We start from the raw sequence: 22749 nt of genomic DNA on the forward strand, positions 1-22749 counted from the left end.
ATCCTTTTCTAAAAGGTGCAACGTACAACAAACGTATTAAAAGCGAATAATTAAGTAACGAATATTTAACAGGGTATTATCCGAGCGCTGGAACGGGTACATATGCGCTTATAGAGTTATATCACCTCTAAGATCCCAAATCTACCACCAGAGACAACAAAACAATTGAAAATCATGTTTTAAAAGGTGCAACGTATGATACACGTATTATAAGCGAATTATAAGCGAGTGATGGAACGAATTAAACAAGGTAATAGCATGCTCCGAAACGATGTACACCCTGCTAACATGTTTAACCCCATCACATTATGTTAGTATGTGCCTGTCCCTAGACAAGAGCCTGAAATTAAGTAGTTTTCGTTTGTTTTTGTGTTACATATTTGTTTTCCGTTTATATTTTTGAATAATGAAATACGGCCGTTAGTTTTGTTGTTTGAATTGTTTGAAATTGTCATATCTGGGCCTTTTATAGGTGGCTACACGGTTTGGGCTATGCTCATTGTTGAAGGCCGTACATTGACCTATAGTTGATAGTTTCTGTGTCATTTTGGTCTATTGTGGGTTGTTGTCTCATTGGCAATCATACCACATCTTTTTTTTTATGCAAGCGCTAACACGGTGATTTCATCCCTTCGAACCAAGATCCATCTTCAAACATACGGACATCAAGCAGTTAAAAGGTAGAACGTATAAAAATCAAATAAGGAACAAATGAGTATCGAACATAAAGTAAAAGGATCGGTTGAGCACAAAAACATATAAATAGGTCATAAACAGATCATTTTACCTCAACAAATTTAGAACTATTACCAGATATAAGAGTATAAACAACAAGAAGTATAATTGTAACAGGATGCTGTTACGAAGTCTTCCAAATAAAGCTCCCATAACTCGCTATTCATATGGTCCCATGTTCATTTGATTTGATTTTTTGTCCCATACAAGAATATATATGGCTTACTGGTGGGGATCTCCACCATTTACAAGTATTCAAACAGGAGGGGGTGGTGGTGACCCCCAGGGACTTTACCTACATTTCATTTTATTTGTTTTATTGTCCCCTACAAGAATATATATGGTTTAGGGGTGGGGATGTTGACCGTTTACAAGTTTTCAAACAAGAGGGGCCTCAGGACTTCCCTTTTATCTCATTTTATTTGTTTTATTGTCCCCTACAAGAACATATATGGTTGAGGGGTGGGGATCTGGACCATTTACAAGATAATAGTACATTCTCAAATTGAACGGGGTGGGGTTGACCCCAAGCAACTTCCATTTAATTTCATTTGATTAGTTTTATTGTCCCTTACAAGAATATATATAGTTTAGGGGTGGGGATGTTGACCGTTTTCAAGTTTTCAAACAAGAGGGGGTGGGGTGACCCCATAGGGACTTTCCTTTTATTTCATTTAATTTGTTTTATTGTCGCCTACAAGAATATATATGGTTTAGGGGTGGGGATCTGGACCATTTACAAGATAATAGTACATTCTCAAATTGAACGGGGTGGGATGACCCCCAGGAACTTCCATTTAATTTCATTTGATTAGTTTTATTGTCCCTTACAAGAATATGTATAGTTTAGAGGTGGGGATGTTGACCGTTTATAAGTTTTCAAACAAGAGGGGGTGGGGTGACCCCCTAGGGACTTTCCTTTTATTTCATTTCATTTGTTTTATTGTCCCCTACAAGACAATATATGGTTAAGGGGTGGGGATCTGGACCATTTACAAGATAAAAGTACATTCTCAAATTGAACGGGGTGGGGGTGACCCCAGGAACTTCCATTTAATTTCATTTGATTATTTTTATTGTCCCCTACAAGAATATATATGGTTTAGGGGTGGGGATCTGGACCGTTAACAAGATAATAGCACATTCTAAAATTGAACGGGGTGGGGATGACCCCCAGGGACTTCCATTTAATTTCATTTGATTTATTCTATCGTCCTTTTCAAGAATATATATGGTTTAGGGGTGGGGATCTGAACCGTTTACAAGATAATAGTACATTCTCAAATTGAACAGGGTGGGGGTGACCCCCAGGAACTTTTATTTAATTTCATTTGATTAGTTTTATTGTCCCATACAAGAATATATATGGTTTAGGGGTGGGGATCTGGACCGTTTACAAGTTAAAAGCATATTCTCGAATTGGAAGGGGTAGGGATGACCCCCAGGGACTCCCCTATATTTCATGTGATATGTTTTATTGTCCTTTAATCAATTCTGAAGACTGCATGTATCTATCACTTACAGTTTTCAAGTTATATTCATTTGAAAATTTTAGAAAATAAAATCCCATAGGGTTCTATAGTAAACCCCTCCCTTCTTTATGCCCCTCAAAATACCCCTTAATAGACCCCAATGCACAAATGAACGATTGATGGCTCACCTAGACATATTAGTCTAACATTTTATGAAACCCTAAGTAAATCTGACCAGTAGTTTTGGAGAAATGCTGCGGACAAGTTCATTTTTAAAGTGGCGGAAGAAGAAGAGGAAGAAGAGGACGAAGAGGAAGAAGAAGAATAATAAAAATAATAAGAACTGAGCAAAAACAATAGGTCTCCAAACTTTGTTCGAATAGGTAACGAATAGGGAATAGGGAATAGGTAACGAATAGGTAACGAATAGGGAATAGGGAATAGGTAACGAATAGGTAACGAATAGGGAATAGGGAATAGGTAACGAATAGGTAACGAATAGGGAATAGGGAATAGGTAACGAATAGGTAACGAATAGGGAATAGGGAATAGGTAACGAATAGGGAATAGGGAATAGGTAACCAACTTGACGTCCATAATTTAAATTTCTATTCATAATATCTTTAACAAGTTTTTCATCACCACTTCCTCTCAAACCAACAGCAGATATTACTGTTGACAAAAATCATTAAAAAAACAGGGGCGGATCCAGTCATTTTATAAAGGGGGTTCCTAACCCAGAGTAAAGGGTTCAACTATATGCTCCCATTCAAATTCATTGATCGTCCAAAAAAAGGGGTTCCAACTACCGCCTCCCCCTGGATCCGCCAATGAGAAATATCTGTCAAGTCCTTTTATTATTATCATATGTTTTATATAAAATACAAAGCATCAATTTCAAATCGATAAACGCCTTAGATCTCGGTCTGAATTTGAGTGTTCTGTTTTGTCATATTTTGTGACATTCCCCGTTTTAGCTTCCCTATTATAAAACGAGATACATTTTATAAAGGACATCACATTGTAATTGTTTTTTAATAGTCTTTTCAAAATGTTAGGATTAGATAAATATTATTTTGACTGTCTAGAGCGTGTTAAATAGAAACCACGTACTAACAATAGCTTTTTAATCACTCAAAGTTGCTTGTTTTTACGAAATGAATGATTAAAATATTTTTTGACCTGAATAGTTTTCGTAAATAACTGCATGTGCTTTTGGGTTTTGAAAAAAAAAACATATTACAAGATACTCATATTATTTTGCAGTTTATGTCTTTCAATTCATGTGTCAGCTGGAGGTTATCTCGTATCTGAAAATATTGAAAATCAACGAAGACAAAGAATTCCGTATGAGAAAACACATAATTCCAAGAAATTGTGTTTTATTCACGATGCAAAACCGCCCTCGTTCTGTCGTGTGAAAGGAAGCTGTGCAGAAGAACCTTTGCATCTGGCAAGTCGACTCACTAAATCGCGGTATTTAGAAATATCATTTCCCGACTGGTATGACCCACACCCAGAACACGGTACAATGTTCCTTGCATCTGGAATTGATTCATACGAGTTAAGCATTTATGAAGTTACGGATAATACACCAGAAATTTTGATGAGAGATAATAGTCTGAAAGCTGGACCGTATAAAGCCACAAAAGATCAAAGGAGTATAAATATAGTATTACCAGAAAAAAATCCGATGTTATATGCAATTTTACTTGAAGTGAAAGACAAGGCTGATAATGTTCGACATGCCAGGCGATTCGTTTTATATGACAATTCATCAGTTATTACAATAAATGATCGCATTCCATTTAGAGTTGATTCTGCATCAAACAATACCAAATGGCAAATAAATCACGGCAGTATTTGCTATTCTTGGAAAAATAGATTTTTGAAATCTGAATACGTTGATAGCAATCCCCTCCGTCCAATCAAGACAGACTCATATAAGTTAATTCAAGGAATTTATGACCAGACATATGGAATACTACCTGTAACTGGGACGACAAATATCAACGGTTTGACCGAGTTTTTCTATTCGTTATCACGCAATAAACATAATGTTTTATCTGGAAAAGTTGAAAATTTTACCTCTCAGTCGCTCTGTTTAATAACACCTATGCAAGATGGGGACACATTTGATTTTCATCTCCAGTCTCGAGATATAATGAGCAACACTCTAAACGATAGCGTCCAAGTTCACATCGATCGCTCAGTACCAGAAATATCAGATATATGGTTAGTGCGGAAAGCTCACAAACAGCTCTATGTACACAACAGTGCAGATCTTTCAACCATGTATTTAGAGTTTAAGGCTATTGACGTTCACAGTGGAGTTCGGGAAATCAAATGGTCCTTTGGTACGAACGAAAATAAAACAGTATTAATACAGAAGGCGTTGGGAGTGAAGGAAACTAACAAATCGGTAGGTATTAGTTGACCTTTGGAACAAACATATGTGTTATCAATCAATTCAACTTTTATCATAATAAATCTTTTAGCAATTTTGTTCTTAAAATATATACCAGAAAACATGCATGAAGCTAATGCATCGATATTGATATTTCTATCAGCATCAAAATTCGTAAATAACGGTGATGCATAAAGTGTTTTGAAAATCCGGGGAAATAGCTGCTCAGCAATGATACATTAATTTAGTAATCAACTGCAATGTAGGTTAACGCAAAATAAGTGAAATGTGATCGCATCAATTAAAATTTAGATTTAAAATTTCTACATATATCCATGTTTTGTTTTTTTCTTTTGTAATCGATTTTGAACTTCAATACGTGTTCGAGGAATGCTTTATCAAAATTGATAGAAGAAGTCAGAAAGAATTTTTCCATAGACATGTTCATTGACAAAAAAAAATCAATTATTCATAAATATATAATTTTTATAGGCCTATGAATTAAAAACTATATTTGCAAAACAAACGCGGTTGACATTTTTTAATTCCTTTTGTAAGTTCCGTTATAATTCTTTTTTTCCGGACAAGAATTTAAAAAAAAGGAATTTTGCAAAAATGATGATAAATAAAGGCAACAGTAGTATACCACTGTTCGAAATTCATAAATCGATTGAGAAAAAACAAACCCGGGTTACAAACAAAAACTGAGAGAAACGCATCAAATATAAGAGGAGAACTATCATGACTATGACACAACAGAAACACAACATTAAAATGTAATACACACAGAAACGTACTATAATATAATAATGGCCTTTTTCCTGACTTTGTACAGGACATTTTAATAAAATATTGTAGAGCTGTTTTTGAATATTATACCAGCTGAGATATATGAACTCAATATTCAGCGGCGGTTGTGCATTTTTATAATATATAATTGATTCATATGGTGTTTTTTTTAGGATTCATGCGTTAATACAACGTCTTGTTATTGTCCAATAGTTGGTGCATGTGCTTCTACCACATTCGTGGCAGAACTAAAAAAACTAAAATCGTTAAATCGACACAATGGCAATCACAATAGAAGATACTTCTTTACCGTGACAGCAACAAACAACGCCTTTCTTGTCGCATACGACCATATTGATATATTAGTTGATGAGTCTCCTCCGGAAGTAGGCGTGGTTTTCGAAGGTCCAGTAGGCAGTCCAGATATAGACTACGCAAGTATAAATGAATTCACTGTACACTGGCATGGATTTATTGATCATGAGAGTGGTATTAAGTTTTATAGAGTAGCCATCGGTAGAGGCTGTATCAAGAATTTGAAAGACATGACGACCGGTAATATAAACGGTTCTAATGTACAAGAAACCACTCATGTATCTACCAAAATGGTGTTTCCAGATGGTTATGGCAAATATCACGTGACTGTTATAGCATTTAATAACGCAATGAGTCCCTCAAAGATCGCTTGTTCTGACGGAATAACATATGATGAAAGTGTTCCTGAAATAGTAAACGTTAGCATTAAACAAGCACAGACAGTAGAATCTATTGGTTGTTATGACGGCGTTCCATGGCTCATGAAACAAAATCTATCGAGAGTTATATTATCTGGGAAGGAATGTAGTAAAACATGTGCAAACAAGAGCAACGACGACATATTTTCTTTTCTGCCGATAACATTAGAAACTATAAACACAGATAATGCCGTATCAAAATTCATGTGCCGCACACTAAGACATTATAAACTGAACTTTATCTACACTCCAACGGATCTCTTTCAGATCACATGGGACATTCGTGAAGATCATAGTCAGATTGCCCATGCCTATGTAGGGTTTGGTAGAGATATATCTGAAATTGATAGTCCGGACTTAATGGGTTATACCAAAACGCACCATCTAACAAGCTACATCCAGCATCACCCAGGTTTTATAGGGGAAGAACAAATATACATATTCATCAAAGTACAAAACAGAGCTGGCCTAGACCAGAAGATTTGGTTTGGACCAATATTAGCCGATGAAACACCACCCGTCTGTCAGGATATTCCAAAGCCTGTTATTGATAATGGTTATGTGATTGCTAAGTGGGACAAAGGAGACTTTTATGACACTGAACAAACAGAAGAAATAGGATCAGTAATGTTTCGTATGGGTAAGTCGGTAATGCATAAAATCCCTGATAACATACAATCAGTCGAAATGAATTCCGTTATGTTTCATAATTGTAAGTCGAAAAAGACGAAAGTATGTTTTGAATCAAACAAACGAATATGATTACGTCAAGGAAGAATAACGTATTTAATTTAAAAAAAAAAAGACGATTTTATATTATTATATGTTTAATCATCAAAGAGTCAGAAAAAAAATTAATAATTACTGAAACTCTCCAGCAGTGCAGTACAATTAACCTTAAAAGTAGAGTTTTAGAGAGTAAAATATCATTTTGAAGAAATTTAATAAATGCAAACACTTGTAATCAAATATTGTCAAAAGCAATTTATGCAGAAGACTCAATGGCTAGTTGTTAATCAAATTAAGTGTAACATTTCGTCCATTTAAAAGATGAAAAAAGGTTTTTATAAGTATTTTGTATTATTATTTCAAAGTGCTATGGTCAGAATGTTTTATTCTGGTAGATAATTACATTAGAAAAGAGGGACGAAAGATACCAAAGGGACATACAAACTCATAAACAAACTGACAACGCCATGGCTAGAAATGAAAAAGATAAACAGACAAACAATAGTACACATAACACAACATAGAAAACTAAAGAATAAACAACACAAATTAGATGTATGTTTCATTATAATACGTTATTCTGATTGGTAAATTGCACATCACGTGTTATTCCTTACGCAATTGCATTACTCAATAAAATTTATCATATACGAGGTCCCATAATAAAGTGCACAGGTGAAAAAATTCGTATTTTCATGATCCAAACTAAAAAATGTAATAAGTATTGAATGCTTCTTTTTGTAACTTCATAGGGATGTAAAACCGTTGACCATGCGCACATTTTTAGAATGAAGCGCTTCTGCGCTTCATACAAAATGTACTTCGGTCAACGCTTTTACACCCGAATGAAGTTAAGAAGCATTCAATTCTTAAATTCATAAATTGTTTACTATAATTGCAGGCATCGGCAATACGTACATCACACCCTTTCTAGAGTGGAATATCAAATCACACGGTGGGCAGTGTGGTCTACATCACCAGTGCATCAAATACCCAGTTAAAACGTTACAAGTGTATGATTCCGTGAAAAGTTTAGACTTTCATATTCAAATGCACGTGTATAACTATGCCGGACATTATTGCAGTTTAGATACACCTTCGTTCAAACTACCAAATATAGTTCCACCTAGACATGGGATAGTTTTAGATGTTGACCCTGGAACTACACGACCTTATCAAGATGTAGACGCTATATACGACGCGAAGGTTTACTGTTTTATAATGAAAGGTTTTACAAATGAGGAGATGCAATTCGAAGTAGGCGTTGGTACCATTAACAAGTCCGATGATGCAATAGCTTTCCACGTGTTTAACCCAACCGATGAAGAAATAATGTGCGAATCTATAGGCAAACTTAAAACAGAGAAACAATATTATGTGAATATCAGGGCATCTTACAAAAGTCAGGAAATCTACACGGTATCCACCGATGGGTTTATATTTTTAAACAGTACCACTGTAACCTCCTCTATGAAGATTAATCATGGTGTTCGTTGTGGCAAAGAAAACGAACTGGGAAGCTGGAATGTTTTGTCCAAGAAGTCAGTACTTTCACTTTTTAAATCTCTTCAACATGGTGTCACTTATTCTTTACTAGCAGATTCTGCCTCGTTTGTAATTACAAATACTAATGTGCTTATTAAATATCAAAGAAAACATTCCGATCAGCTGATAGTAACATTCAAGCCAATAGTTTCCGTCTCAAGCATTTTCATCGATGTACAAAGTAACCATTCGCATCTCTCTCCCAATATAACATTACATCTCCATCAGTGCGATCCAGATATGGGAATACAATCTTCAACATCATTATTACCTGTGTACTGGTCAATTGATGACAAATACGTACAATATATATCAAATTATAAGATAGGATTATGTCAAATGTCAAACAATAATACTTGTCAAAATAAAGTACTGTATGAATCTGTTGGGACAGAGAACTCTAAGTATTTTCATGGTAATTTTAAGGAGGGAGCTTATACGGTGTTTGTGAAGGCTTGTGTGGGGTTGAAATGCCTATTGCCGTCCGTTTCGAATCTCATTATAGTTCAACAAGTAAAATCAATGGATATGAAAGTTCAGGCTTCAATTCAGTTTGCTGACCATTGCACAAAGACAACCGTAAGATGGCAGAAATCATACTGCACCAAAGACTATATCGAAACTTTCCCATTAGGGTATAGGTGGTCCTTGTTTAAAGACGAAGGAAATACAAGGATTACAGATTGGAAAATGGTTACAGTAAATGAAGTCAATGAAACAACACAAACTTATACGGTAAGATTAACTTTCATTTAGTGCTTGTAATGAGGAAATTATATGAATGACTTTAATGTGCTTTTTTGAAATTTAAATACAAAAATGCACGTAAAAATCCCTTATTCTTTTACTGATGGACATTCTGAAGGAATAATCACGTCTTGAAGGTTTCAATATTAATACAAATATGATTAGCGAAACATTAGATGTGAATCTTATAAGTTAAGTTATCCCATTATTTCTTTTCTAGTAAGCCATATATTATTTCATAAGATATACTGCTATTTTCATTCCACAATGATTGTGATCATGGCTTAACAGACATAACACCAAATAAAATAGTGTCGAAGTGAATGCAGATGTCTCAAAACCTGATATTTGATATAATGATACTTCAAAAGTGTAATTAGTGCTAAAACAAAATGCATGAATGTTTTAAATACATTCCTTTACTATTCAATACATATATTTAACCCATGAATCAATTTAAACGAATTATGATTCATTTTTTTAATATAAATAAGGCCGTTAGTTTTCTCGTTTGAATTGTTTTACATTGTCATTTCGGGGCCTTTTATAGCTGAATATGCGGTATGCACTTATGTCTCATTGGCAATCATACCACATCTTCTTTATTATATGACACATTATTTTGGCCATGTGATTATGGACTTTCCGATTAGATTTTCCTCTGAGTTCAGTATTTTTGTGATTTTACTTTATTCTACATTAATATCGTCCTGGCTTTATTCTATTTTTTCAAATAACTGTCTAATCAGAAGAATGCTTAATTTAAAGAATTTCTATCTTTCCTGACGATATTTCGTAACTGACATGTTTTAATACATTACAGGACTCTAGCTGTCTAAAGATTCCAGTATACCTGCATCATACTATGTACCTTTGTATAGAAGCATTTTGTCCCTCGGGGAATATCAAACGTGATTGCACCAAATCAGATGTGATAGATGACCCAAATACATTTGATAAAATGGTAATTTATGATTTAAATCTTCAGAAGCCTGTTATGAGGCAGATAAAAGAATTGAAATACAGTGCTCACATTGGAAAGTATATGTCTCTTCTTCATGACAACGAAATAGATTTTGCTGAACGAAATATAAAGATTGGAGGTTTTCTCCTCGGAAAATCCGACGTTTCAGTAAAATGGTTTCTTACGAAACATAACAATATTCCAATAACAGACTGTTCACTTGATTTTTCTTGCTTATTTACAAAGCATACAACAAACGGGTTTGTTAATTTTAATAATCCGTATCTTACCGAAAATGGAATGTTGTATATTTGCGCTTTGAGTGGTGATTTTCAAGGTTGTAGTGATGGATTCCTTGTTGATGATGGCGTTCCTAAGGGTGGCAATGTTTATATACCATCGAGAAATGGTTATATAATTGAAGGCTCAGCTATGAAAATTCAGTGGTCAGGTTTTACTGGAAATGTGAAAGCAGTCGACATGGGATACCAAGATGCAGTATCATTTTATCAATACGCAATAGGTAAGAACATGATTATTAAATTTAAAGATATCGTTACGAGGGACGTAATTTGATAAAAGCTGAACATACAAAACGTTCTGTACCTCCTAAAATGCATATTAGAATGAAACGAAATTTTAAAATAAAGATAGAAATAGAAAAATAGAAAAATAGGAACAAATAAATAATTTGTTAAAGAATAACAATAGGTATTGTAATCATGATCATAGTTGTAATCACTGGGGACCTCTTTCCATATACAAGATGATAGGACGTGGCGCTGGAATAGGTCACCTTTTCATCTTGAAAATATGTGAAAAGTATCAAAAATATATGTAAAAGTTCCCATTACAAGTTATACAAGTTATATTCCAAGTCGAACGTCTCGCCATAAGTAAACATTACATTAGAAATCTACAACCCGAGCAGAGGTGATATGTTTTCGATTTCACGAATCCGAATAATATGGAAAAAGGTTACACTTTACCTACGCAATCTATGAAATGTTAAACATCTTCAAAAATATTAATTATATAAAAACAGGTAGATGAACCCTGGCGACACGCCTTATCATCTAAGTATTGAATGTCAATTATCATTTTGTGAATATTCATAAATAAATGTGTGGTTATGTTAACACACAGGTACCAGTATAGATGGAACTGATGTTGTACCCTTTACACTAGCTGGTTTGACAGACTTTGTTGTTGTTACAGACTTGCACTTACAACCAGGACAAGTATATCATGCTACTGTACGAGGTAACAACTAAGATTATTTTGAATAGTGTCAAATATGCAACAAATAAACATTAAAATTTACCATAATGATATAAACGATACCAATTGGATTGCACCATATGCGCATTTCGATAATCTATATATTTGCATTGATGCTCGAGGCCACACTTTTTGAAAATCAAATCTCTTATACGGACGTTGGAAGAGCCCATTGAATAAAAGGACCATTATATACTATCAAACATCAGTATGATCATCACTGAGTGTTAGATGCTTACTATATTTTATAACATGATGAAATTGACCACCAATGGTTTGACAAATACAGAGTTTAAACATATATTTTGTCAGAGTGTATTCAAGTTTGTTCACATATGGTTGTATTTGACATTTCATGTAGCTTACAACAAGTTCTTGGTATTACATTTTATAGGTTAGGTAATATCTGTTTACAAACTAGATATATAGCAAAGTTAACACTTTTTATATTACGTTAGAAGAATGACTCTGGATGCAATACCTGAAGTCAACAAATAAATATATTTTTGAAGAACCTTACACACAACTTGGTTGTATCAAGAATCAGCAATACATCAGATAAATTCATATGAGCAAAACAAACAGTTATTTTGATGAAGTTCTGTTTTCAAAGTGTAAATGTATTTGAGCCTTTTCAGAATTTTTAAAAACAATTGTAGCCTTTGACTATTTGAATCGATCTGTTGAAAGACACTCAGAAGGCGTTATTTATGACAACACTCCACCTTCAACTGGTACAACACAAGTTGAAAGAGGAATTGGTCATTTCGTAAAAAATCATCACATTTCGGTCCAGTGGTTTGGAATTGAAGACAAAGAGAGCGGCATAGTACAGTTTGAAATTGGAATAGGTTCTACAAACAACTCTGCAGATATTGTGCTTTTCCAAAATACTGAAATGTTTGCAGAAATAAATGGAGGTAGTCGATTAACTGATGGACATCAGTATTATGCTATCGTTAAGGTATATTATTTGATGAAAGACTGAAAACTATATGTAAATCATAATTATGTATAACTCACTCAATTCAAAAGTCAGTATTTGTGGTATGATAATCAAACAACTGTCAAAAGAGTCGAATGACATAGAAATTAGTCAGTTGATAGGATACATATTTTGTTTGATATTCCTTGAAAAAAACCGAATAATACGCATCACTTCATTTGTAATAACATTTGTAAACCACGACATGTGCCTCTGCTGGTAGACTGTTAGTCGCCGAGGGTACAAATAAGCCATAAGCCAGTACTTCGGTACTGGCATGAAAATACGGATGTTGTGTGTTATTAAAATTTGCTGTTACAAAATGATAGAAATTATTATAAATTAAGGATTGTATGTCCCTCATGCAAAACTCTGATTCCTTTCACGGATTTGGCTATACTTTTTGGACCTTTTGGATTATAGCTCTTCATCTTTTATATAAGCTTTGGTTTTTCAAATATTTAAGCCACGAGCATCACTGAAGAGACATGTATTTCCGAAATTCGCATCTGGTGCAGGAAAATTGGTACCGTTAATGTTATAATCAAACCCTTCACGTGCACCTAACCACAGATTTTGTTAGTTTATTTTTTTCCCAATCATTAGTGATCTCTTTGTGTTTTTTTATACTTTTGTTTGTCAGAGTTTATCTTTGATTTTTTGGCCTTGACATTGTCAATAAGTTTTGACATATGAGCTATGAATATTCCTTTTTCATAAATGTTTATAAATAAGCAATCTCTCTGCATATATATTCATTCCATAGAGTCGTTTTGTCTTTTTTATGCCCCAACTACGACAGTAGAAGGGCAATATTTGTTCTGTTCTGTGCTTCCGTTCGTCCGTTCGGTCGTTTGTACGTTCGTTCGTTCGTCCGTCTGTCCAAATTCAGGTTAAAGTTTTTGGTCAAGGTAGTTTTGATGAAGTTGAAGTCCCATCAACTTCAAACTTAGTACACATATCCCCTATGACATGATCTTTCTGGTTTTAATGCCAAATTAGAGTTTTTATCCCGATTTCACGTCCACTGAACATAAAAAATGATAGAACTTATGGGGCATCCGTGTACTGGGGACACATTCTTGTTTTTTGATACATTAATATCTACAGATTAAGAGCATTCTTTTCTTGATATTCAATAATATTAGTAATACATGATGAAAAACAAAAGTTTTGCACCGTTAAAATAATTCCTATTTTTCATTAGGCAACCAACGGAGCTGGTCTTTCCTCATTTTCTGTATCGACGCCGTTTATAGTTGATAGTACAGCTCCAGTGATTGGCCACATTATGGATATTTCTCTTTCTAACATGCAAGTTGAAACAGATGTTGTAAGTCTACAAAATTTATAGATATCATTGCTACTAACAAATATTCTGAAATAACAATCACCAATCAATATCAATATATATCAATCGTAATAAAAGTCTAATACCACATAAATTGAAAGCATGCCTTCCTAGGCGACCTCACACAGATCTCTAAAATTAAGTTAAGCGGTATTCTATTCGATGTAATTGTTGCCATCCTTTAACGTTATCATTTATCATTCTAGATTTTAGTTTATAAATTAATGATTAATTTGTGTTGTTTACATTTGATATTTAAGGAATGACTGTAATATTTTTTCTGTCTATGAAGAAATAACATTAAAAATTTGGTGCACACTGAATAACGCGCGGAGCGGGTTATTTAACAGTGTGCACCACATTTTTAATGTTATTTCGAATAGACAGAAAAAATATTACAGTCATTTCTTATAATTTAATTCTAAATTCTATTTTACTCCGTAGAAAACCATGAAAAAAAACGTTGATGACGTCACGGTCACATGACTAAATTATGTCTATGGGCTCATCACAAAATAACGTCAGCCAATCAGAAAACGCGTTACATCCAAAATTAAATCATATACAGTTATTAAATACTGAATTACTCAAAACACTAATTGAATAAGACATATATATATTCCTCTAAATATTACCTTTTAGATTTATTTTTTCAATTCGACATTTTTTGTTTAAACTTTTGCATGCGGTTAGACCAGCCTTTGTTTCTATTGTTTTTAAGAGTGTAGAGGTACTATTTGATATATCAACAGAGTAATTTAAAATACATTGTAGACGGATATAGACTACCATAGGAATACAACAAGTATATCCTGTAAGTGGAGAGGATTTCATGATCCACATTCACAGATTGACAGTTATTATGTTGGACTTGGTTTAACAGCTGGAAATGACGATATAGAAACACTGACAAACGTTGGTTTAAAAACTGGTAAGAACTGATTTAACTCATTTTATCTTCAACAACAAATCACTTTACAGCGGATATTTATTTTGTATTTATTTGAAGTTTAATTCTGGCATTATTGAATTATAATTAATTTAAAAAAGTGAATATGTCCTAAGTCAGGAATCTGATGTACAGTAGTTGTCGTTTGTTTATGTAATATATACGTGTTTCTCGTTTCTCGTTTTGTTTATATAGATTAGACCGTTGGTTTTCCCGTTTGAATGGTTTTACACTGGTAATTTTGGGGCCCTTTATAGCTTGTTGTTCGGTGTGAGCCAAGGCTCCGTGTTGAAGGCCGTACTTTAACCTATAATGGTTTACTTTTTAAATTGTTATTTGTATGGAGAGTTGTCTCATTGGCTCTCACACCACATCTTCCTATATCTATGTTCGTCATGTTAGATATCAATAATACTGAAATAAAGTTATAATAGTATAAACATATATTTTACCTTGTATAACTGACTATGCGGTATGGAATTTGCTCATTGATGATGTTGATCTTTATATTCTATATCTGTGTAAATTGGTATCTGATTGAGAGATGTCTCATTTGCAATTTTACCACGTCTTTTAATTTTAATATCACTTCGATTTTCAGTGAAGACATGGTCATCAAACTTTGTACAAGGAGTTAGACATTACTGTATATTGAAAGCATGTAATGGAGCAGGTATTTGTAGTTATGGTTCATCCAATGGTGTATTAATTGACAACTCTGATCCCATTCCTGGCTTAGTAGTTGTTGGAGCAGCAGGATTTCACTCAAGGTACCAGTCTGATAAGTAAGTATTAGTGCAACATATTGTCGTAAAACAAATTTAGTGAGCATTTAATTTACAAGTGTTGATACCATATGTCAGGTTCTGAATGTCCTGACTGTATGAAATAAGAATTAGAAAAAAAATATATCATTCAGCGAGAGACCGCAAAATAAAGACAAAAGAAAGGTTAACGACAAACAAACAAATAGCTGAAAATGCGTCATGGGGTTTTCTCATTTTTGAAGGTCGTACGGTGACCTATAATTGTGAAGAAATACTGTACTCGACATCTTACACATATATCGTTCAAATATTTCAGGTGAAACTTTTTTTGTCGATTATCTAAAAGCACATTTTTCATATTTTACGATTACAGAAAGTAAATGTTTGATATCATTTAAGCTCATCACTACATGCCACTTGGATTGGATTTGAAGACCCACAATCCGGAATCGACCATTTTGAAGTATGCATTGGTACTACGCCATTGTTTTGTGACATTATGGATCGTTGGAATGTATCTTTATCATCATCATTTGTTAAAACTCAGCTTGAACTTAAGGATGATGTGCCTATGTTTGTGACTGTGAGAGCGTGTAATAAAGTGGAACTATGTGTGGAAAGATCTTCGCAGAGTTTTATAATAGATGACACTCCGCCGGTTTTAATAAACCGACCGTTTATAGAAAGTGTAAATGGTAATCAGTCTCATATCCTTCAAATGATATCAGACCCTTCTTTTTTCAAACTAAGATGGAAATTTGACGATGATAGGAGTCCTATTGTAAGAACCACTATCTCGATCCATAGCAAGTTAGACTCTCATATTCCAATGGCGGACACAGTCCTATCGAACGAAAATACTTTTACCGTCAAATTGGGAAAAGACGATAAACTTCGTCTAGGAGACGTTTATGTAGTACAGGTGACAGCTTGTAACGCTGCCTTACTTTGTAACTCTGCATATAGTTCTGAAGTCTTGCTCGATTATTCTCCTCCCCAAGTCGGGGGATTTATGCCGCCATTAAATTGGGAAGTGATTCCTGGAACCTTTAAGTCTTTAAGATTTGATTTGACATGGTATGGATTTAGTGATGTTGAGTCTGACATTAAATTATATTATATATCAATTGGTTATGATTACAGTAGTACTGATATTATTGCCGCCTATCAGGTCAGACCAAATCAACAAGATCCGGGAGGCATGCAACGCACAACCATAGACATCGATAGTACCAACAAATTACCTGAAAAGCTAGTTTTTACTATCTGGGCAGAAAATTATGCTGGTATTTCAAGTTCTCAGAGCAAAATAACAACTGATGTAGTAAGTTTTAACCGGAATCATACCAAAGGAAACCTCGTTATACAGAAACATTCTTGTGTGGCAGAATATTGCAATAACGACTGCACGTGTGCTGTTGTTGGACATAAATGTAAAACCGATTCACAATCGATGTGTAATAGCAAAACCGATAATAATGGTAAAACTTCAGAAATGGTAAGAATGATTGTGCCAAACACCGATATAGGTATAAGTGGATCGTCGTTATGCCTAAAGTCTGAATGGAAAGACAACTTAAACGAAACAATATGGCGTTTTGAATATACATTTGGTATACAGAACGAGAAGCCAGGTACTGGTATTTTTGATATAGCAAATGAAAACCCGTGGCGTGATGTCGGAAAAGAGACAGAAGCCATCTTCTGTTTGTCTCCACAGAAAAAACTAGAACATAAGACGAACTATGTTGCATACGTTAAAGCTTGGTACTCGTTTACATCGAATAAAATATTCCAATCAGAACCAGTCCAAGTCGATCACACGCCACCTGATATACATAAGAGATATTTTGTTATCGATTCCATTTCAAACTGTGAGGAGGATGCGGATTATATTCTATCAACACATTCTGTATTATCCTGTTGGGATGGTGTCTTTTACGATGACGAAAGTGGAATAATGAACTTGATGGTATCGCTCGGAACTTTGCCGTATGGTATGTTCAAATCATTTTCAAATTAACAGAAAATTATTTCTATCACTATGTATTTAGAAATTATATTGTATGCTTGTGATAACTGTGTGCTTATTTCCTTTTTACCAAGCAGTACTGAAGAAAAACAGAAATTTAATAACAAAAATATTTATTTTTCAGCTGATGACATAGTACGTATGCATGATGTTGGTAACAAGACAAGAGCAGACTGGACAGGCCTTTCTTTAGAACCAGGGACTAGATATTTCACGACTGTTAGAGCCATCAATAAAATTGGTCTACAAACTGAACTAAGCTCCGATGGCTTTGCGATCGACGACATCGCGCCAATGGCTGGAATAGTTTACAATACTGGACATCACAGCGATGCCATCTACCAGTCTAATAAACAACTAGTTCAATTTTCCTGGCATGGATTTGAGGACGAACATTCGTTTATTGATTCATATTACATAGGATTTATTGTTAATGGCAAAGGTCTATTGGCAAATGAATCATCTAGTTTTCAGAAGTTAGATATTCACGACCACAAAGTTTACGATGGGAATCTGAACCATGGAGACACGATTTCTGCCATCGTTAAGGCTATTGACAAGGCTGGCCATGAAAGTCCCATTGTGACGTCACTGCAATTGTCAATAGACAATACACCGCCTCAATCGTTTGATTGTAAACATTTTGATAAGATATATGAAAAACAGATCACTGGAAAAAATAGGTGGTTAGACCAAATAACATGTCATAAAAACAATGTTTATAAGATAACAGTCTCTGTTACAGAAGTCACGTTTGAATTTAAAGCTGTTTTGGCAGTTGACGATGTCTCAATGGTTCTACCTTTTGCTCGTAATTCAGATGGTTCGTTGATAACAGAATACAACTTCTTTGCATTTGAAACGGCCACGAAATATTTTTCATTGGATGTATATGGGGGTTTGAAATCAATAGAAATGGCAATACGTGTCTTAAAATGCTCCTCAATAATTACAGAAACTAAGGACATTGAAACCATTACTACACAACAAATTTCATCAGACAGCATTTCCATTTGTGTACGAGCGATTGATCTAGACAGTGGCATAAAGCAAGTCAACATTGGAATTGGAAGCGCCTACGGTGGGTTCGAACTACAAACGATAAAGTCAGCAATATCATCATCTCATCGTATGCATGACATGATAGAGGCAAACCTGACACATGGTGGGCGTGTTTATGTTCAAGCTGTCGTAATAAATCATGCAGGGTTACAAACTGAATTCGAGTCGCATCCATTTATTATTGATCACACTCCTCCCATAATTCAGCATATTAAATCATCACTTGAGTACCGACATGATGTCCAGAATGACACAACCACCAGTGTACATACAAGATGGCATGTTATTGACGACGAAAGTGATGTTAAGTTTTGTGAATATTGTATTGGTACGTAATTAACTGATGTTTTTGAAATTTTCAGACGATTCTAATTTTAATGTACAATTTTCTATCACAAAATAAACCGTTAACAAAATGGTAAGTTTTATAACCTTTGAATAAGCTACTAGTTTTAAAATATTCTAGATACCAAAAAGGAATTATATAATCTTGTTTCGAAAGATATATATTTTCATCACTTTTTGGTAAATATTACGAAAGTATGATTCATAATTCAGTGAGCAGTGTATCTTTTAGATAAAATATCAACAACAAATTATTATTGACGACGAGTTTAGTTTTGTGATTATTGCATTGGTACGTAACTATATAACACTTTTAAAACAATACCAATATAAAAATAATTAGATGTGGCATGATTGACAACCCAAAAGAATATTTTGAATAGATATAGTTTTTCATTGCAGTAGTACATAACAAACCGTAAACGAAGGCAACCATTTACATATTCATATGTAATCTGATATTCTATCTACATGTCAGGAACAATTCATATAATGTTTATCAAATTATATTTTCATCACTTTTGTATTAGGTCAAAAGTTTTTGCAAATGTCAGAGTTAATTTTGACATTTTGTATCGAGTTATTTTTATTTCAGGATTTTCAGAATCATCGTGTGATATCATCGGTTGGACAGCTACCTCGTCGTTATCTATATCTCGGTCAACAAATTTCAAGGTCCAACATGGAAGCAGAATATTCCTTAAACTTCGCTGTATAAATGGGGTCCAATTATCTGGATATGCGTATAGTGGGCCTTCAGTTGTATCGTACATTCCACCAGAAAACATTGGTTCAAAAATAGAATTTATAACAGACAATGGAATAAGTAATGTCACCGGGGACCTGATGGCACTAACATTCCGCTGGGATAATTTCAATGATCCTTCCGGGATCCAATCGTATTTCCCTCGGGTGTCTAAAAACAAAACTCTGCTCTCGAACATTGAAATTCCTAATAAAAATTACATTCGAATTAAAAATATTCACATGGAAAACAAGGAGGCATACATTGTTGATGTCAAAGGAACAAATATTGGAAATATCTCTAGTACCGCCAATCACGCACTTATTGAATGTGAACATACTAAACCATTGTTAACAGGTGAGCCATACAAATAAGTTCAGAAAAGTGTATTAAAATATTTCAATCATTCAAATCTTCATGCAGCATCACGGATCGTTTGATATCATGATGAATGGTTCATTATTAGTTACATGTAACTAAGAGGTTACTAACCACCAAGAAGTCCATGCTTTTGTATTACTTTAATTAAAATTATATACTTGTCTTTGATAATTTAGGGGCAAGTTCAGGCGCGGATCCAGAGGTGGGTGTACCGGGGGTTAAAACCCTCTCTTTGACGATCAATGCATTTGAATGGGACATGAAGTTGGACCCCCCCCCTTTTTGTCCTGAGTAAGGACCCCCCCTTTTTAAAATGGCTGGATCCGCCCCTGGGCAACTCTTTTATATGACAAACACAATCTATGATAGTTTTGAGGATTGTGTACGTCTATATACTCACATTTCCAACATATTGTTGGTCCCAACTTTACCTGTTTGATTTCATACACACGTGTTATGCGTAAAAGTTGTGTTTTACTTTAATTTGTATGTGTTTTTGTCAATATACAGTAAACTTTCTCATCAAAAATATCTTTGTTATATCACCCTGTTCAGTGTGGATCTACTGTGTTATTTATATAATGCAATGTTTAATTTTAGGGAAAGGGTTTGACCATGGCACCAACTATATAGACTGGAAGGACGTGTTTAAACCTACATATATTGGTTCGTACCAGGTGGCAATAGGCTCTACAAAAGGAATGACAGATATTATGATGCCCATAATAACGACAGGAACAAGAGTCGCTATTGATATACCGCAAGAATATCATGAAATAAGAGCTGTCGTGATTGCCACATCGATCACCGGACTATCAACCACGTATCGACAAACTATAATACTTTAAAGAGCCATAGAAGTAAATTTGTTACGAGACACAATCATTAATTGTCACTTTAACAATTGATGTTACAGTAGAATATAGTTCCGTCCATTTTTTTTTTAATGTTATTTCATACAATAAATAGCTATTGCAGCATAAACGTTTTAGTCTAAAGAAGGGTGATAAAAGAATTGAAAACACCACGTTTAAAAATTTCTTGCGTCCGAAGCGCTTTTCTGGACTTACCCTCATCAGGAACGCTCAAAGCTAAACATTTGAAATCCGAAGATGGATAAGTACCGAAACCATTGGAGAGCTATATGTAAAAAAATTAAATAGCCAAATTCATCTAAAGCCAACTTTGCCTGAGGAAGTTGAAACCTTAGTTTCTTAATAATTTCAAAATTTTTAAACGGACAATAATAAAATTAGCACACGATCAAATTAGTACATCAAATAAAAATTTGTAAGGGTTCCGCGGAACCCAGTGTCTCGCCTACTTTTGCTGTAAATCGCAGGCTTAACAAAAATGAGGAAAAAAATCAATAAAAATATTCCTCTTGATACTATCTTATGATTGTAAGAAGCTTCTGTCCAAGTTTGATAAAAATTTAGGATAGTAAATGAATCTAATAAATGTTTTGAAAACTTTAACTGCAGACTTTATGTAATGTTAACTGGAAGAAAATCTACTAGTAAGTCCATTTGAGGTAAAATACAGAAAAAAATGGAGTTATCTTTTTACAAAATTTACTTCTGGATACTATCTTATGATCATAAATAAGCTTCTGTCCAAGTTTGGTACAAACCCAGGATAGTTTAAGAAAGTTATTAAAATTTTAAAAACTTTAACCACAGAGTGAATGTAATGTTTCCCCGCAGAAAAACTAAGTTCATTTAAAAGTAAAATACGGAAAAAATGGATTTATTTTTTCATAAAATTGACTTCTGGATACTATCTTATGATCATAAACAAGCTTCTGTTCAAGTTTGGTACAAACCCAGGATAGTTTAAGAAAGTTATTAAAACTTTAAAAACTTTAACCACAGAGTGAATGTAATGTACGTTTCCCCGCAGAAAAAACTAAGTCCATTTATAAGTAAAATACGGGAAAAATGGAATTTTATTTTTACAAAATTTACATCTGGATACTATCTATGATCATAAACAAGCTTCTGTCCAAGTTTGGTAGAAATCCAGTATAGTTTAAGAAAGTTATTAAAATTTCAAAAACTTTAACCACAGAGTGAATATTTGTGGACGCCGCCGACGACACCGACGGAATGTAGGATTGCTTAGTCTCGCTTTTTCGACTAAAGTGGAAGGCTCGACAATAAAGCTATGTGTTGAGCAATAAATGTGAGGAGTCATAAGATTCCACAAAACTCCATTACATATACTTCTAACAGAGGGACGAAGGATACCAAATAGACATTCAAATGCACAAGTCGAAAATAAACAGTATACAATCAACACAACGGTTTTTATCACCAGTCATTCTTATACTACATATCAAGTCTCAAAATATGACTTTCGAGACAAAATCAATATTCAAGAGCTTGCAGTTCCTACTCAGATATTGAAAAACGTCATCAGTGTCTGAGTAGAAAGTTGATGAACAAGGGGTATGTCAAAGAACGTCTTGTCCTTTTTCTAAAAAAAAGTTCATCGGAAGGTACCAAGACTTTGTTGATAAATATTCCGTATCAACTTCACAAATAATACATGATGGTCTTGATGTATAGATTCTGCGTACTGATGTTGTATATCATCTTAACAACGTGTTATATTGTTCTTTCATTTGTCTTTGTTCTATTATTAATATTACTTTTACTGTTGGATTGTTTTATGTGATATCCATTTAACGTGGCTCGGTACTTAAACATCCTGTCAATGTGTTTTTA

At 34.1% G+C, this 22749-nt stretch overlaps 1 protein-coding gene across 1 annotated transcript in view; it reads left to right on the forward strand.

Annotated features, from left to right (window-relative positions):
* LOC139526728 (uncharacterized) overlaps positions 1 to 20989 on the forward strand; it is an 89653-nt gene extending 68664 nt beyond the window's left edge. The window contains exons 2-14 of the mRNA XM_071321891.1: positions 3474 to 4629; positions 5577 to 6777; positions 7768 to 9146; positions 9982 to 10645; positions 11269 to 11385; positions 12063 to 12367; positions 13596 to 13721; positions 14514 to 14670; positions 15290 to 15473; positions 15855 to 17452; positions 17612 to 18877; positions 19490 to 19996; positions 20621 to 20989. Coding sequence (XP_071177992.1) covers positions 3474 to 4629; positions 5577 to 6777; positions 7768 to 9146; positions 9982 to 10645; positions 11269 to 11385; positions 12063 to 12367; positions 13596 to 13721; positions 14514 to 14670; positions 15290 to 15473; positions 15855 to 17452; positions 17612 to 18877; positions 19490 to 19996; positions 20621 to 20868 — 8908 coding nt within the window. The 3' untranslated portion in view covers positions 20869 to 20989. The remainder of the gene's footprint in view (positions 1 to 3473; positions 4630 to 5576; positions 6778 to 7767; positions 9147 to 9981; positions 10646 to 11268; positions 11386 to 12062; positions 12368 to 13595; positions 13722 to 14513; positions 14671 to 15289; positions 15474 to 15854; positions 17453 to 17611; positions 18878 to 19489; positions 19997 to 20620) is intronic.
* The last annotated feature ends 1760 nt before the right edge of the window (positions 20990 to 22749 follow it).

Source organism: Mytilus edulis, chromosome 6 (assembly GCF_963676685.1).
Source record: "Mytilus edulis chromosome 6, xbMytEdul2.2, whole genome shotgun sequence".
Taxonomy (NCBI): Eukaryota; Metazoa; Mollusca; class Bivalvia; order Mytilida; family Mytilidae; genus Mytilus; species Mytilus edulis.